The sequence below is a fragment of the Podarcis tiliguerta genome (genome assembly GCF_965153285.1).
Source record: "Podarcis tiliguerta genome assembly, chromosome: 14".
Taxonomy (NCBI): Eukaryota; Metazoa; Chordata; class Lepidosauria; order Squamata; family Lacertidae; genus Podarcis; species Podarcis tiliguerta.
In genome coordinates, this window is record NC_139547.1 from 37,616,859 (window position 1) to 37,636,370 (window position 19,512).

General features: G+C 42.1%; 2 protein-coding genes across 4 annotated transcripts in view; one reads left to right on the forward strand and one right to left on the reverse strand.

Annotated features, from left to right (window-relative positions):
• IFT140 (intraflagellar transport 140) overlaps positions 1 to 19,512 on the reverse strand; it is an 87,198-nt gene that overhangs the window by 27,284 nt on the left and 40,402 nt on the right. The gene's annotated exons all lie outside the window — the stretch shown is intronic.
• TMEM204 (transmembrane protein 204) overlaps positions 1 to 19,512 on the forward strand; it is a 34,278-nt gene that overhangs the window by 4,201 nt on the left and 10,565 nt on the right. The window contains exon 2 of the mRNA XM_083412494.1: positions 10,461 to 10,616. Within this exon, the coding sequence (XP_083268620.1) occupies positions 10,461 to 10,616 (156 nt within the window). The remainder of the gene's footprint in view (positions 1 to 10,460; positions 10,617 to 19,512) is intronic.

Consider the following 19,512-nt stretch of genomic DNA (forward strand, 5'->3'; position numbering starts at 1 on the left):
ATCAGTTTAGAAGTCCACAGTGAATGTTAGGAGTGGCTGCTGTTGCTCCTGATCACAGGGTCTTGTTAGAATACTGAGAAGTCTGCATTTTACTTTTCTAAGAAAGAAAATTTTCTAGCACTCATGCTGGTACCGACAGATACATTACTGTAACATTTTTTTCAGATGTGGATTCCAGTGTTGAACAAAGCTGTCCAACCCTGACCCAAGCCTTCCTTCAGAAAGATCTGCCTATTAATTCTGTTCTATCCTGTATCCCCTTTGTTTTTGTTTAAACCAATTCACAAACCAATAACTTGCACACTAACCTCCAGTAATGCACCATATGTTGTAGATATTACTGCAAATTCATTATGCTATTTTTGTGATATCCCAATGACATGAGAAGACTTGGTCTATTTATTTGTATCATTTAATATTACTAATAAAGAACCTAACAAAAAGTTATTCCATAGCAGAAAGATCTGCGGTTGTGCTACTACAAAGATATGCTGTAACTCCTGTGTTAAACTGCTTCTGAAGTATAACGCAGTAATTGTCTTGGGAGACATCTGTGTCTTTGCCATACAACGTATCTGCAAACAGCCATCCAGCCAACTACACTGGTTGGTTTGTGCTCTTGGACTAAATAGGGAACAAAATGATTTTAAGAACATCTGAGGTACCCTGATAGATCAGACTAAAGGGCTATATCTAGCCCAGCATCCTCTTTCTCAAAGTGGCAAACCTGATGGCGCTGGGAAGCCCACAAGAAGGATGTGAGGGTTATAACCCTTTCATGCTGTTGTTTTTCCTGCAACCAGCATTTACTGGCAAGTGGCCTTGGAACGTGGGGCTCCATGCAGTTATCATAGCTAACAATTGTCAATAAATCTCCATGCATTTCACTGATCCCCTGTTACGGCCATCACCGTGTTTTATGGCAGTGAATTCCATGCATCAATGCTGTGCAGATGACCCTTCTTTTTGCATGTTCTGAATCCACAGCCAAGCAATTTCACTGAATAACTACAAGTTCTAGCATCATGTGAGATAGCATATGCATGATTTTCTAAACTTCTATCATAGCCACCCACTGCACTTCGGGTCACTTTTTTTCTAAATTATATAGCCCCAAATGGAAGGAGAAGCTTGGGCCTCCAGAAGATGCTAGACTGCAATTCCCATCAGACCCAACAAGACTGGGCAACAGTCAGGGATGACTAGAGTTGCAGTCCAATAGTATCTGGATGGTCACAGATTCCCTATTCTTCCTTTCCCCTTTCCTTATTTTAACTCCCTTTTTAATGGGACAGAATTTAATATACTGTGGCGGCTATCAATCTTGAGCAGCTCAATTTAAGCCAACTTAAGACTTAAGCCAGGTCTGCGTCTTAATGCACAAACATGAAAAGGGAAGACCAAAGGTACATTTTTTGCTTCTGAAAACCAAAACAGCGTGGCACAAGAAAATCTGGCAGTGACACCACCCCAGCACTCTCAGAAGCCTGATGTGTCAAAAAGCAGATGCTGCACAAAAAGTCCAGATCAGTCTAAAAGCTTTGGCACACAGCCAATGTTCAATGGATTTACACACTGACACAGAGCAAGTGTTAACTAATACACCATGTTTCATATGATACACAGAAACAGAACAGCTGACTTCTAACCTGATCTATGTCCATTTCGTACTAGAGCACTGGCAGAGGAAGAGGCGTGGGGGGGGGGGGGGAGCGCACCGCTCCTGGCAGTGTGATCCCAGTGGGGTGCCATTGCGGCTGCTCGCCTACCCACACTGGGCGCCATGCCCCCGCAAGCGGTGTGCCACGCCCCCAGGACATGCACCAGCCCCATCACTGTGCTAGAGGAAAAGGGGGGGGGGACGACTATGGGAGAAGGTAGCCAAATTCTGCAAACTCCAATAAAATGCAACCCAAATTAGTCTAAGAGGTTTGCACCTTTCAGCTCCACTGTGGAAGAGAATGACAAAGAAGTTTCTAATATAGCTGTACTACTGTTAAGAAGCATACAGAGCTCAAATAGAGTACACAAAATTAACCAATTTGCATACAGCTGCTTCTTTCCACTAATTTATTCTGCTTCTGCTTTTCACAGTGGAAGATAAAGAACTCTTCTTTTAGCTCAGGGCAAGGGAGGAAATATACACCACTGCCTCTGATCACTAGAAGGCCTCCAAAACCTCCTACTTGTCTTGTAAGGTCTCATCAGGCCTAAATGGTTGTTGTTTAATTAATTTAAACAGTTACATAGGTAACAGTCCTTTAAAAAGAGAGCCGATATAGCATTACTTTTCAGGCACCTAATTCTTACATTTGTGGTGTGATCATATGTAGAATACAGTCTACGGTATTCAGTATACAGTATATTTGGCCCTGTGTAAAATCTACTTGAAGCAACAGAGACAAAACCTGGTTTATACAAGCAGTAAAATGAAGTGCTAATAAGAGGTCTAAAAGACTACAGAGAGTAGGGAGGATCAAAGTGCAGAGGCGGATTTAGGGAAACGTGACTAGTTCTGCTACACTGGGCACCAAGCCTTAGGGTTGTTGCAGGACACTGCAACTATAGCATAGTGAATTGAACAGAAGGCGAGGGGTGCACGTCCAAAATTTTGGCCTTGTACAGGGTGCCACTGAAATTTGAAAAACCAAAGTCCGCCCCTAGGATCAGCAGCAAACAGGCCCCATGATCAGCACTGATTACCTCAGGGATAGGTGAATCTGTCAATTTGGGTTTATCTAGGTTTCTCATTTTCCCCCATCTCTACATTTCCACATCAGGGACGCGGGTGGCACTGTGGGTTAAAGCCTCAGCGCCTAGGGCGTGCCGATCGAAAGGTCGGCGGTTCGAATCCCCGTGGCGGGGTGCGCTCCCGTTGTTCGGTCCCAGCGCCTGCCAACCTAGCAGTTCGAAAGCACCCTCGGGTGCAAGTAGATAAATAGGGACCGCTTACTAGCGGGAAGGTAAACGGCGTTTCCGTGTGCGGCTCTGGCTCGCCAGAGCAGCGATGTCACGCTGGCCACGTGACCCGGAAGTGTCTTCGGACAGCGCTGGCCCCCGGCCTCTTTGAGTGAGATGGGCGCACAACCCTAGAGTCTGTCAAGACTGGCCCGTACGGGCAGGGGTACCTTTACCTTACATTTCCACATCAGATAACAAGGGGGGAAATCCATACAATTCATCAGCATTTTAGTGCAAATTTCTCCTAATCAACATAGCTACCTTGTTGTTGTTGTTTTAAAATGCATATAGTTTTTGCAAAATTTCAGGGAGTATTTAGAAGTGCTATGCCTCATTTTTGTTTGAAGTCCATTCTATCTCCTTGAGCTTGTACTACCTTGCCGATTCTCTGGATTTGAATGTTATCCAAATACTCCAACCCAGTAGAAGGTCCCCTCACACTGAACAAGTCTCCCATTCCTGGTCTGAAGAATTGCCTAAATCTCTCTAGATTTTTCTTTCTTTCTTTTAGAAAGCACTTGGCACTGGAGATGTTGAATGGGATGAGGGCTTCTTTGTCAAACAGCAATCATGGTGGTTATGAATGAGCTGTTGTTGCTGCCCAGAGAGCAGGATGCTTAGACGCTATTATAATGAGTGCTGTACTCAGACAGAGAGATCGTGTCTCTGGCTGTACTTGCAAAGGAATACTGTTTAGGCATTGCAGAGTCTAAAACCAATCATGGAAAGGAAATTAAATGAGGGGGGCAGGAACAGGGGACTTGGACGATTCTCAGGGATGTTGAAGACACAGGAAAGAGGCAAGTGATATGAAGCTTGTTTCTCAAAGACGCACAGAGTAATGAAGCTATTTCCTTATTATAGCTCTTAGGGTCAAGCATGTCTAGAGGTGGGGAGTGGCCCAATATTGTGAGTGTCTACGTGACTCCCATGTTCGCTAGATATAAACATCTGTCTATCCACAGGGTATGATTTATATAAAATACATTTTCACTATGAAATACCGGGGGGGGGGGGGGAGTGGCAGCGAGGCCAGAGGCACGGCTCTGTGTGGGAAAAAGAAACTGGAAAATGTTTATAGAGGCATCAAACCAGACAACCCCAGGGATCATTAGCCACGTCTCAGATATTTCTTCTTGGAAAACAGCCAGGCAGAAACCAGAAGATACCAAAAATAGAGTTTAGCTATATTACTGAGGCCTCTGTGGTATTTGAGTGCAAACCAAAAGGATGATACAGGCAGGGTCCCAATTATGTAAACCCACAATCTTCGAACAAATCCTATGTATTTTGCCACACAATTGTGTCCTAAGACAATCCGAGGCACTTTAAAACGCATCTAGCTGGTATCATCTTCACTGAAAAAAACTGTGATGCTGGTCTGTTCAAAAGAAGGGTGATGAGGGAGGATTTTTCAACCATTTCCTTGCTATTCTTTCCAATATTAGAAAATACAAGTTGGGCAACATTTGCACAGCCCTGCGGTGGGGTTTTTTTTGTGAAGGGTTATGTTCTGATTCAGGAGCTACATTTCAGCATCCGTGGCAAGTGGAGGCTGCAGTATGCATACAGTGCAGCTTTGTTCTTCCCCATGGAGCAAACTTCAGCAGGCAAACTAGATCAGGGAAATAATCATGCATTGAAGAAAGGCTTACACCCCCTCCCACAATGCTGCTTCTCCTATCTAATTTGGGAGCCCCTATAGCTGCTTTGAACTACAAAAACACATCCAGTGTCACTTCAGGTTTAGCATATGCGTACATGTGCACAAGATGGAAAGATGAAGTCATCATACTCTCTCAGTCACCTATGTAATCCCCACCCCCAACCTCTGCTCTTTCTTTCAGCCAAAAATGGCAAAAACATTCTTAAACATAACAATATGCAAGAAATCCACACACTGAAAAAACACACACACACACACACACACACACACACACACACACACACACTTTTTTCATCTAAGAACACATTGCTTGTCCTGCATGGAGAAGGTTTTTAATCTTCTCTGTGAAAAGAGATAAGAAATACCATCTCCCTTTGAAAACACAAAGCTCCTTGCCTGGTGCAGCTTTAGCCAAGCATTTAAAGGCAACCGAAATACTATTTTCCAAACAAACTATTCTGACCTGAAACTCAGCAAATCTCTCAATCTATCCCTGTAAAAAACTGGATACATGTTTGATTGCCAGGGCAACTTCTCACTGGTATAGAAAGCCATAAAAATCTAGCCTTCTCCAATTCATATCACAGAGGCTCAACTTCGGGGGGGGGGGGGACCAAGAGAGAGGCATGCGCAATCAGTCAGGACTGTTGACAATCATGCTACATTTATGTCAGAAACAAATTTTGCTCAACAAATTTTATCTGAAAAGAGTAACAGAAGAGTATCCCAAAAATCCCAGCTAGCTCTATCCAAAAGCAACCTTTCAGCAAATAATTCACAGTTCAGTTTTCAAGTTTTAAAATAATTTCAGCCACTGAAAGAGCAAACAAGAAGATAGAGATGTATGTTTAAATCCTAAGCAGAATGAGGTTTCTAAATGAGATCATTTTTATGTAATTACACCAGCAAATCACATACTATTGTCTAATCTGACTGTTATGCATTTACAGAGCACTAATGTCCCTGAGGACATCATTTAGCATAACCAAATAAAGCCTGTGTTCATAAGTATGGAAATTAAATTAACTGTACCTGCCTTGGTCTAGTCCGGATAATAGAAATGAAAATCTGAGATGGTTTTGGAACTTGAATGCACTGTCAACTAGACCTAATTGATTTCCACTTGGTGGCTGCAGCGCTATGTACATTTCCATGGAAGCAAGTCCTGTTAAATTCACTGGTGTTTACTTACAAGTAAACATGCATAGGATCAGACTGCACAAAACTAATTAAAAAACAGAAACATCTGCTGTACAAGGTACAGGTTTGAATCAGAGCTAGATGTTACAGGAGATGCATGGCTGCCACCCAAAATATATAATGCACTTCCCCCTCTGGCAGCATCTAGTAATACCAAAGACACTAGACTTTTCTGATCCCTGTTCTCTACTTCACTGTGGCATCATGTTATCTAGTGTTACCACAAGTTATGGGAGAACTATGAAGAAGAAGTGCAGGGCTGCTGTTTCTGGTGGAAGCCACACAGCTTTCTGTAACTGGAAATAGAGTGATTTGTCCGTTTCCAGTCCATATCAATTTCGCATGTGTCTGGCCACAAGTTTGTTCTGAACTAAACCAGTTCAGGGAGGGACGAAGCTGGGCACAACATGGGCTCTTCCGTGTTCTGGGGTGTCCCATGCTCCCTTGGTGGCACAGAAAGCTCATATACTGCAGCTGCTCCCACATTGCCAGTGTAACTTAAGGTGTTCTAAACTGAGAATACACTCACTTAAATTAAAATTATGGGTAGCCTAATTAGGAGGCAAGCAGAAGACTCTTCAGTCTATTGAGCTTATCTCCTACCTTGGTAGCTAAGCAAGAAGCAACACAATTTCCCCTTATAGCATCAGTGTCAACAAAACAAAGACCACCACAGCCAACCACAAATCAATAACCACACCATAGGCCAACCCCAACCTCTCTCACCACCAAAGGAACACAAGTGAACAACAAAGAACCTGCACAAGCAACGCTGACACAAAACCCTACATATAGTAAGTAAAATAGAAACATCGCCACCCGACCTCACCCCCACCCATCTTTCCCCCCCCTCCACCTCTTTCCCCCTTTTCTTCCTAATGTCTCAACAAATGAAACTGATTTGTAAAAATGTTATGTGGGGGGGGGGTGTAAATACGAGAGAGAGACATTGCACACATTTTTGTAAATCAAGAAAATCTTTAATAATAATAATAAAAATCTTGGCCCCTTGCCCTCTGGCCTTACCAGTAGTTAGGTGGTGCTTTTAGTGTAGGCCCACTGAAATAATTGTAGCATCACAATGATTTGTGTGCAGAGCTGGACCAGGAAGAAAGTTGTATGAGACCAGATGTGAAGGGTGGCCAGGGGCCTGGCCTAGCCCCATAGAAGACCAGTAAGTGTTGTGTAAAAAGATGTATTCATCAACGACACAACTTTTTAGGCTGCATCCAATGGAGTTTTCTTAAACTAGCCTGTCAAGAGTGCATCTTGAGAAATGTTAGGAACAAGATGTTGAAAGAGAACTAATCATGTGGATTTCAGAGAGGAGATGTCCTGACTCTGGAACAATGCCTGGAAGTTTGCCTTACAAGTGTCTCCTTTTCAAAATAAACAAAAGTATTACCCTTCTGATACTGCATTCTCATGCTTTTAAAAGTCGTGGATGTGACTCCTCCAAGCACAGCTGCATCTTCTAAGAAGTAAAGTGGGAAAGTATACCTTACTGGCTTACTCTTGCTTCTGAATAACAACACCATAGTTTCTGGATATGAGCTGTTTGATGGGAGTGGTAGGCTGACCCAGAAAGATGGTTTGAAGTACAGATGGAAAGGCCTGAACACACTGCAGCAGGGAAGACATAAAGTAGTCCAGAAAGGAAGTCTCTAGAGCACAGACAACAGAGCCAGGCTACCCAAGTCCAAGGACAGCTATACCTGGCAAGCCACAAGTACCATATTCTCATAATATGAGCCTGTTCCTTCAAGGACACTGCAATCCCAGTCAGGCCATTCACCTAGTTCCCAAACCACCCACCTGCAGCACCTGTCTTTTTAGCCTCAGCTTATTGCCCCTACTCAATCATTGCTGCCAGACATCAACCCAACACTTTTGCAGCCTCTTCTGATTCAGATGGAATGGAGAGACAGAGCTGTGTGTTATTGGGATATTGGCGCCTTGACACTCACTTAGTATCAGAGCTTCTTGATGTGGGAGTCAGGGGATCTGACATGGATTTTAAAGGAAGACTTTTCCAAATGGTTGATGCAAGAGGAATCAGGGGCTTATCAACAATGTATCATGACATATGGGGAACCCATCAACAATTAGTTTTTAATGTAGAAGGCACAGCAGATTAAAAAATTCCAAAACAAGAAGGTGGGCCCCCTGAAATACTTTTGTCAGAGTGACAACACTGAACAATAGGTTGAGATGCTAATGATTACTGGCAATGCCACTGGTGATTGTGCAGAGCTTATACAAAGTCACAATAAAAGAAAAGAAAAAAGAGTGTTTGCAATGGTTACAAGGATGCTGTTTGTTAAGTTCAGGGTTATTATAAAGGTTGCAACAATGCCAAAAGGAAATCATAAATGGGCAAAACAACCCACCTTTAATGCAAAAATATTATATAACAGAGATGTAGATGAGGAGTAAACATGCAAGTTTGCAAGAGACACGTAGCAGCTATAACAATATAACAACAATTGTCTGGGACAAGAGAGAAGATATGATAACCATCTTCAGATATCTAAAAGGCTAGAGGATGAAGCAAAAAAAAAATTCTCCTGCTCCAGAGGGTAGGATCTGAACAAATGGATTTGAGTTACAAGAAAGGAGATTCCAACTAAAGATCAAGAAGAACTTTCTGATAGTAAGAGCTGTTTGACAGCAGAACAGACTCCCAAGAGATGGCCATCTGTCATGTACGATCTAGTTGAAATTCCTGCAATTCTATGATTCTATTATTCAAATGCAGATACAATATCTTTAGAAAACTCAGGAACTTCTCTACTACAAATCAAAGTGGAACTACACTTTAAAGAATATATTTCACATCTTGAGAATATATAGCTCATTCCTAAGCAGTGTTTTTGACTTCTAGAAATACATGTAAACCTTTAAGTTAGAAGGGATAAATTTTGGCTCTTTTCTGCTTTTACAATCTCATCTCTTGATTGCTTTTTTATAATTGTAAGGGTTTTTGAAAGGTTTTAAAAGGTGAGGGTCCGAAAAAATGGCAGAGCCTTCTAACCCATTGCATCCTAAGATGTACATGTAGATCTATATCAGCTTCCCAGCCTCTAAAACAAGTTTTGCCCATTTTGCCTATATATATATTAAATTCCCACCCTAACTGAAGCCCATGCTGGTTTCATCTGTGTGCAGAGCAGATAGCAGAGACTTTAGTTAAAGGTCTCTGCTGCAAGGTAGGGGTTCCCCCACTGCATTATAATATCTTCATACATAGGGAAGATTACTCACATTCTTATTGTTAACACAGGAAACTGATTCACTTCAGGTCAGACAAATTGTCCATCCAGGCCAATATTACGTACTCTATCTGCTCGCAGCTCTCCAGGTTGTTGGGTTGGAAAGGGCAAATCTGTCAAGTTTGATTTCATAATTTTCTCATTTTTCTAATATTAAGCTCCGTTTTCTGCATGTCCATATCACTTGCATTTTAAAAAAGTTCTCATGAAAATTCATCAGCAAATTTCTATTATGCCCATTTTGCAAGCACTTTTCACTCCTGTAATACATCTTTATATGTTATTTTCACTATTATATGAATTTTGATGCACACTTTACCCTAGTATATGCATTTTTACACACATTACTTGGCTGGACAACTGCACTGTAAAAGGAAGGAAAGAAAAGTGCAATTTTTTGAAGAATGCCTACATTTTTATTCATGTATTATCTCAGAAAATGTGAATTGGTTAGGTTCGCTTTTAAATGCAAACTGAACTGAATTTCTACCCCATTCGTAGTCTCAGAGATATTTCCCATTATTTGCTACGTGGTCCCTTTTAAACATATGGAATCAGTTTGACAAAAACAAATTTTGGATGCTTTAAAATTCTAGTTTAAGTGGTTGACCAACAATTCCACTGTACAGGAGCATTTTATAAAACAAAACTCTGATTTTGGTTCTAGAAAGGTTTCCCTTCAAGTGCTGCCATTTGTACGGCAAGAAAATTCTACCTCATACCAGCAGGAAGCTAGGATGTTGCGCTGACACAGTGGTGCTTATGAATCCTAGAGGGAGAGGAAGGAAAAGGATGAAAACAGGAAATCTACCAATGCAAAGAAAATAAGGAAAAAATGTAGACCTTTTCAGCAAATGCTAATCCAGTGTAAAGTATTTCCTTTTAACTAGCCACCATGGATATAGCTACTTGCATAAAAGATAAATGCACAATGTAAATACAAAAGTCAAGTATAAAACACTATAATAATTATAACGGCAACAGCAACCATAATATCCATGGTGATATCCATAAAGATCAAGCGTGGTGGTTTTTCTAGCAAATTCCTATACACTACATCAGTCAGTGAGTCTGTTTATTAATGAGTAGCGTTTTAATCCTGATCTTCCACAGGATCTCAGAACACCAGACTCCCTTTCCCATCTTTATCCTCACAGCCCACTTGAGAAGCTGAGAGATTGAAAACAACACACTTTTGTGATATTTATGTTAATCTCTTTGTCTTAAATTGCGAAGAAGTACGAGTTAAGAAATCTGGGAGAACACAAGATTTTTCAGAAGGGACTGGAAATGGTTGGCTTCTCAAGCCTTTCACATTCATGCTAATGAACTAATGCCCTTTTGCCTTTTGTTCCCCACAGTGCAGTTTGACATGATGCGAGCCTGTAACATGATTGCCACAGTGGCTCTGACAGCTGGCCAGCTCCTCTTTGTGTTGGGATTGGTAGAACTGCCCATTATCTCCCAGGATACCCAGTGGTGGGAAGAAGCCATAGCCGCGGTGTTTCAGCTTGCCAGTAAGTAATTTCTTTTTTTTTCAAGTGCTAACTTATTAGAGTGAAATTTAACAATAAAATGTTCACAGTTCCACACTCTTTTATTTCCTGTGCACACTCAGTCCATATAACTTGAATTCACAAGTTTTTGTTGTTGTTTAGTCATTTAGTCGTGTCCGACTCTTCGTGACCCCATGGACCAGAGCACACCAGGCACTTCTGTCTTCCACTGCCTCCCGCAGTTTAGTCAAATCATGCTGGTAGCTTTGAAAACACTGTCCAACCATCTCATCCTCTGTTGTTCCCTTCTCCTTGTGCCCTCCATCTTTCCCAACATCAGGGTCTTTTCCAGGGAGTCTTCTCTTCTCATGAGGTGGCCAAAGTATTGGAGCCTCAGCTTCACGATCTGTCCTTCCAGTGAGCGCTCAGGGCTGATTTCCTTCAGAATGGATAGGTTTGATCTTCTTGCAGTCCATGGGACTCTCAAGAGTCTCCTCCAGCACCATAATTCAAAAGCATCAATTCTTCGGCGATCAGCCTTCTTTATGGTCCAGCTCTCACTTCCATACATCACTATTAGAGTGAAATTTAACAATAAAATGTTCACAGTTCCATACTCTTTTGTTCCCTGTGCACACTCAGTCCATATAACTTGAATTCACAAGTACCTTGGCTCAAACCTACACAAAATCCTCCCTCCCACCCACTATGTCTATTGCTGTTTCAAGTGCTCTGTAATATGGCTGAGCAAGTGCTGGTGCCGTATATGACATTATCTGTGAAAAGCAAAAACACTACCGCAACCCCAGTGCCTGAGCCTGTTTGTGGACTTCTTGTTCATTTCTTTTTAAAAATAGCATTGGTTGTGCACTCAATCCAGTTGCACTAAATCTTCTCACTACCCCACATTATAAAGACCAAGTAGGAACTTAATAATAATAATAATAATAATAATTTATTATTTATACCCCGCCCATCTGGCTGGGTTTCCGCAGCCACTCTGGGCGGCTTCCAAAAGAATATTAAAATACTGTGATACATCAAACATTAAAAGCTCCCCTAAACAGGGCTGCCTTCAGATGTCTTCTAAAAGTCTGGTAGTTGTTGTTCTCTTTGACATCTGGTGGAAGGGCGTTCCACAGGGAGGGCGCCACTACCGAGAAGGCCCTCTGCCTGGTTCCCTGTAACTTGGCTTCTCGCAGTGAGGGAACCACCAGAAGGCTCTCGGTGCTGGACCTCAGTGTCCGGGTAGAGCAATGGGGGTGGAGACGCTCCTTCAGGTATACTGGACAGAGGCCGTTTAGGGCTTTAAAGGTCAGCACCAACACTTTGAATTGTGCTCGGAAACGTACTGGGAGCCAATGTAGGTCTTTCAAGACCGGTGTTATATGGTCTCGGCGGCTGCTCCCAGTCACCAGTCTGGCTGCTGCATTCTGGATTAGTTGTAGTTTCCGGGTCACCTCCAAAGGTAGCCCCACGTAGAGCGCATTGCAGTAGTCCAAGCGGGAGATAACCAGAGCATGCACCACTCTGGCGAGGCAGTCCGCGGGCAAATAGGGTCTCAGCCTACGTACCAGATGGAGCTGGTACACAGCTGCCCTGGACACGGATTTAACCTGTGCTTCCATGGACAGCTGTGAGTCCAAAATGACTCCCAGGCTGCGCACCTGGTCCTTCAGGGGCACAGTTACCCCATTCAGGACCAGGGAATCCTCCACACCTGCCCGCCTCCTGTCCCCCAGAAACAGTACTTCTGTCTTGTCAGGATTCAATCTCAATCTGTTTGCCGCCATCCAACTTGCGAAACAGTGCCACTGAACTTGTAAAAATACTTTAAGAACTCACAGATCTGTGCAAGCATGGCAAATCCAACTCAATCCTGATTCTTTCTTGGCATCTGGAAATCCTAGCTCTAGGCTAGGATTTCTGCATTAAGAGCTACTTGTGAGCCCCCTCCTTGAGTTGGATGTAGCTCTTTTTCACGTTAACTCTTGCTCAGATCTCTCCTTTAATACTTCTTAGTCTGAAAGCATTGCGTTAATGATTTGGTAGAGGAGTTGAATTTAAAACAGAGATATATAATCAAGATGGTCCCTGAAAACTGTATGATCTATGGGGAATCATGTTAATCAGTTGAGTAAAAACTTAATTTGTGTAAATTTGTGTTGATTAAGGAGGGTTGTTATGCAATCTACTCAGCTTCCCCAGGTAAGCTCAACCAACCAGACCCTCCAGAGCAGATTTTGGGGGCATGCAGGAGAGAGGAGAGAAACTGGATGCCCTGTTGTCCAAGTGCATTTCCATTGTGAAAAGAGGAAAACATCATTGGATGTTGGCCCTAGTCATTTAGGATTCACGAAAAAGGTGCTTTTCTCACTCACTATAGGTGTTAAATCAGTGATACACAAAGATAGGAAGATAATGTTTATTACTAATTACTGTGTTCATGAATTGTCATTATGATTTTCTCTTATCTATTTAACCTTTACATAGAAATTATATGGGCTGTCTCTTGCAATTTCTTACCCTTTCCACCCTGCTGTTTACAATTGTTTTTCTATGTGTGTGTCTATAAAGCAAAAATAAACATCATGCATCTGGTGAGCTCTAGTCCCCCAAAGTGGATACCACAATAAATCTAAGACACCGAAAGATGCCTTTCCTTTTTCCTCTAACAATTCTACCGGCATTCCTTCCACACTTCAACCACTTCAAATGGTTACAGCCTAGTGTTACCTATGCTGTGTGTGTGCATTTTAAAATTTAATTGCTGACCCCTCCCAACTGCAGTAGAACGCAATTGTAGCAGCATTTTCTCCAAGCAGAGTACAACCCTTTTCAGAACTTGTGTGTGTTTAATGAAAAAGCACCGTTTGCATGTTATAAGGACACAAAAAGTTGCCTTATACCAGGTTAGACTCTCCTTTCAATCTAGCCCACTACTGTCAGACTGGCAGCAACTCTCCAGGGTCTCAGCCTTTTCTATCACATGCTATCTTGCCCTTTTAACTTGAGATATCAGGGGTTGAACCTGGGACCTTCTGCATGCAAAGCAGGATAATTTCTGGATTGTATTGTGGTTTGTGTCTTAAGTAGGTGCTTCATTCATTTGATTTTGTAAACCACATGCTAAGGAAAGCTTTCCTAACAGGCAGGATATATATTAAATCAAGAAAACCCTGTGCTCATCATATGATGAATGAGGGGGTAATTTACACTGCCATCAGAGTGCTGGGCTTTTTTGTTGCTATCACAAAAATCAGTGGGGAGTGGGGAACAGAATAAAAATGCTGGGTGGGTGCTGCATCGTCGCCATTTCCTAAATTAATTTACTAAAATATTTTACCATAAACCAATCAGATAAAAATATATAAGTAGATAAAAATATACATAATAATTTATAGATTGTTTTGATTTGTGAGTAGCTTTATTTGGTCCATTCCAAACTGGCTTACAACCAACTAAACAAATAAGAAACCCAACAGCATAAGTGAAAAAATGAGAAGCCGCAAAACCAAAATTAAACCTTCCCCAAGGGCCAAACTGATACTCAGTTACAGCCCAAGTCCAAATTATGCTGAAATAACAGCATCTTGATTTGGTGGCAGGCAGGCAGGGAAATGACTAGATATTACAGGGCAAACAATTCCAGAAAGTGAGTACCACCACCAAGAAGACCCTGTTCTGTGTAGCTATCTGCCATATTATTATTATTATTATTATTATTATTATTATTATTATTAAAACTGTTAGCCACCTTATACTAGGCAGCCTCTAGGCAACTTCTCAACTATCTTAACCAGCAGCAGGATACAGAGAAGAGCGCACAATGAAGATTTAAGTGTGAAAGTTCGTAGGGGAGAAGGCAGTCCTTAAATATACTCAGGTCCTCAAAACCAGCACTTTGAGCTGGTGTCAGGAAATGATTGGCAGCCAGTGATGGTGATACTATTCATTTTTCTGTGATCAAAATGGTGACTGCTTGTAAATTATATGGGACAGTATGCTTAGCACAATGGTGCACAGAAGACAAGGCAGTGGCAGAGAAAGGTGAGGGCCAGGAGACACCATAAACTGTATACAGGAAACACAGGACAGCAAAGGATAGATCCAAAATCCAAAATTCCACCCCTGAGGTTTAGGTTACATTTGAATCTGTGCAAGCCGCCTACTATTCTGCATAAGTTAAACTGCTTGGAAACCTTTCAGCTATTCCCCAACCTCAACCCCCACACTCCTTTTAAAAGCAGCCTGAAGCTCTCTTCCCCATTGCTCCATCCTCCTGCTGTCCAAACTACCCTCCTTTTTTTCCATGAAAAGGAAATGCATTCTGGCCCTGTTTAGATTTGTTGTTTCATTGACAAACAGTACAGAGGACAGCCGTGTGCCTTTCTTCTATCAAGGCTGCTAATTTTAGATTAGGCTGCTTTCCCCCTCTGTGCTACAGTCTGTTTTAAACACAGTCAGAGAGAGACTGAAGGGCGCCAGGATATCCCGGCACAGGAGAAGGAAATGCCTGCTGTTACCTGTTATGCAAGCTGAACCTTGAAATCCTCAGTACTGGGAGGGAAAAGGAGAGAGAGAGAAGCCAGAATCAGAATGTTCAATGCAATGCTGCTAAGACAGACTCAAACAAGCGATGCAATTTTGATTCTTGAGCTCAAGGTGTGAAAAGCACAATTTGGCAGCCAATAGAGTTGGGAATATCAAACTGCACTACTCCAATGCCTCTGTTTTCCAAAGATGATGCAATTTGTCCCATGAGAGGATGGAAAGAGGAGGAACATAATGCCTGCCATCAGACGCACCAATCTCCACTAGATGGGCTTCTATATTATCTACCAATTCATGATGCTTAAAAATAAATAAATGTTCCCATTCAGGAAGAAATTGATTTTGTTATTTATAACAATAGCAGAAAGAAGATGAAAGCTACAAGTAGAAAAACTGTAAAATAGTAATAAAAAAGACTTTCCACAATAGTCTTGTAATAGGTTACATGAAATACTTTTAAAAGTCTCATTAGCTTAACATAAGCCTGCACTGAAAATAAATTATTCTAGACATTCAGACGATTTGGCTGACAATTGCTGGTGCAGAACACATTTGGATACAGAGCAAAGGAGGGATGAAACCTCTGGTATTGTTCATCTCAAATTCGGCCTCTTGGCATTCATTCTCTCTGTTCAGATGGGACAGATGTTGGAGGTTTGGTTTGTTTGTACAGTGGCTATATGCAGGATAGAGTTCCCTGACTGAACAGAGGAAAAACTAATGTGTTCCTTATGCTGGTTAGATTAAATGGATTTTAACAAAAGCTTTAATTGTTAAGTTAAATATCCAGAACTAAAACTTCTGGGTTAGCATATTAGCTTGCTCTTGATCTAAGGGAAGCAATATAAGGCCCACAGTCATGTCTGGCCCACACTGTTCAATGTACCATACACCATGATGCACAACAGACAAGCATATGTGCTGCCTTGGTCTGCAACTTCTATTTCTATTTTGACAGGGGATGGCTGTCTGAAATAGCATGCAGTCTAAAAGGCAAACAGTGTTATGGACTTCTGAGAAATAAGTATTTATGAAGGCTTCAATATTATTCACAGCATTAGCTTATCTTTGTTATTGGACACCAAGCTGGTATTTCATGGAACTCACCCCACTGATTCTTCAATATTTTCTATCATAATCTCTAGCTTGGAGGGCCAACAATTTGCATGCGAAAAACTGGAGCAACAATTCGGAAGATCCTTTGTGAATTAGCCATTCCCAGCTCTCCATGCTTTAGCTTTTTCTTTTTATTCCACTCTATGGTAATTTTATAGGGATGCGGGTAGCACTGTGGGTTAAACCACAGAGCCTAGGACTTGCCACTCAGAAGGTCGGCGGTTCGAATCCCCACAATGGGGTGAGCTCCCGTTGTTCGGTCCCAGCTCCTGCCAGCTTCGCAGTTTGAAAGCACGTCAAAGTGCAAGTAGATAAATAGGTACCGCTCTGGCAGGAAGGTAAATGGCGTTTCCGTGCACTGCTCTGGTTCGCTAGAAGCGGCTTAGTCATGCTGGCCACATGACCCAGAAGCTGTACGCTGGCTCCCTTGGCCAATAAAGCGAGATGAGCGCTGCAACCCCAGAGTCAGTCACGACTGGACCTCATGGTCAGGGGTCACCTTTACCTTTATGGTAATTTTGATGCCATTCAGGGAGGACTGACAGAGAGGGAGTGTGATTATTCCTCAGGGGCACCTATATTATGCATTATATAAAGTAATCACAAAAATACTCTTAAATGTTATTGCTTTTGCCATTTAAACTTAAATATATCAAAGTGTAATCCTTTGATTTACTTTGACTCTTGTTTGCATCCACCAAATTCCCCATCCACCCCCAAATCATGAAACAGTACCCGTGGGCTGGAAATAAGAAGAATATCTGGATAGGGGAAGTGCTGTAGTTGAGTAATAGAGGAGTCTTGGACATCTCATGAGAGACCGCTGCCTGAAATCCTGGAGCTCTGCTGCCAATTTACTGAGTTAGATGGATCAATGGTCAAAGTCAGTATCCGATAGCTTCCTATGTGCCTATGACCAAACTGTATTCTGGAACATAGGAAGCTATTTCTGCTTCCCATTCATACAGCTTGCCCTCTTCCATACTAGCCTTGTCAAAAATTCTATGAAAATCTTGATCGTGAAAGCAGACTATGGTGGAACCTCGTGTTATGGATGGGATCCGCTTCGGAGGCCTGTCCGTAACATGGAACTGACGCAAGCCGAAGCGCCGCATCTGCGCATGCGCGAGCGGCGTAACCCGGAAGTAACCTGTTCTGGTACTTCTAGTTTGCCTTGGGACGCAACATGAAAACATGTAACCTGAAGCGGATGCAACATGAGGTATGACTGTATACATAAAAATAAATACGTACATTTTAGGGCAAGTTTTATGAATGAACACACAAATGGTAGGTCTTCTCTGATAGATTGTGTCCTTATTGATGCCACACTGAATGGGAAGAGAAGCAGGGTACACTCCCATAAAAGGCTTGAGAAAAATGTTCACATAAAGCAATAATCTCAAAGCTTCTTCAGACACAGCACCAACACTGAACTACAATTTGAAACATTGGGACCCACTTTTTAAAAACAAAACTAAAAAAACCCCCACCATGCATGTTACCAACTTCTTGTTTCTTTCTTTAGGGTGACCAGATGCATCCTGTACCCTTTAGTACTTGTACAGAAGAGAGAACTTTGGAAGGCGTTGCATGTCACGCAGGTGTGTGCCTGCTAAAATTCTTTTATACACAACTATTAAAAGATACAGGAGGCTTCAAATCTGGTCACCCGTCTTCTTTAAGAAACCAAACCAAAAATAAAGGATGGAATTGTGTCAATGCCGCTGCAGCAGTACACCTTAGGTCAGGGCATGACCAACAGTGTAGACTACACAAAATCCAAGCCACTATCTTATTTTCATCCTGTCTTCATAGTCTGCAAACCATACAGCAGTTTCCCAATCATCACACTGAAGAGAAGTCACACTTCAGAGAGAGTTGAGTATTTCAGTCATACCTCAAATACCCCAAACATAATAATGACCTTGGCAAGCACACAGACACTCGTCAACACTCACCACACTGACGCTTACGATGGCTCCTAGCCCTGCATCATTTTTACTTCAGCCACCTGCGTGTGTCCTTGATAGAAGTGCATCCTTTTTTCTTTTTTCTTTTTTAAAAAATCTAACAAAATACAACCTTAGGAAGCAGAGAGGAAGGAAAGAGTAGAGGAAGTGGTATTGCTCTGGCGGCTGCACATGGATTCACACACAGTTCCAGAACTGTGCAGCCTCACACCTTACAGGAAAGAATTGTTTGCTTTGGAAAAGCACTGTGGTGAAAATGGAAGCAGTTTTGTGCACAGAGGGTTTTGAGTAAAAGCTCATACATTTTACTTTAGAGGCTTTTCTTTATAGAGACAGAATTCTGAATAGCTTCTATGTTCTTCAAGTAGACAAGCGTTGCCTTTTACACTTGTTAATAAGTGAAAAGCCCCTGCAAATTCTGCTACCATGTACAATCAGCCTTGCTTTATTAAAAATGTTCAGGAAATTTGAAGAAGTCAGCCTCACACCACTCAAATAGTCGCCTATCAGCAAACATCCTTCCAATTCCCTCCCCCAAGCAGTTTTGCAATTAAATGAAACTTTGAAAAATTAAATGGGAGGGGGGCAGGAGTCGGGGTCATATGTATGCAGAAACACATTTATATCCATAAAAGAGATACACATACAACACCCCCCCCAGCTGTTTCGATTAACATAAGCATATACATGGCCAGGAGAAAGTAGACCAAGAAAGAAGTTTTTTCTCCCTCTCTCAAAATGCACCCCCTACCCTGGTCAGGGTCATTCAGTGAAGATAAATGGTGAGAAATCAAGGACAGGTAGTGGTTTAGGAACCTCAGCAAGAGAGGGCTGTTGTCTTTATATTCTGCTTGTGGGGTTCCCATACGCATCTAGCTGGCCACTGTGGAAAGCAGGGTATCAGATTAGATGGGCCACTGGTCTGATCCAGCATGGCACTTCTTATATTTTGTATGTGTTTCTTGAATAATCAAGCTACAGTGGAAGAAGGCTTCATTATAAAAAATATGTTTTGATGTGTTTTTCCCCAAACCAGGGGGGAAAAGAATGACTTAAATGTGTTTTAAGCCAGTAATGTGTACAGAGTCCAAGGTCAAGTGAGGTTTCCATTCTGAAGAGTTTGTATTGAGCAGAGCTAATCATTATATAGCTAGCCAAATAAGTAAGACCAGGCTTCCTCAACCTCAGCCCTCCAGATGTTTTGAGACTACAATTCCCAGCATCCCTGACCACTGGTCCTGCTAGCTAGGGGTCATGGGAGTTGTAGGCCAAAA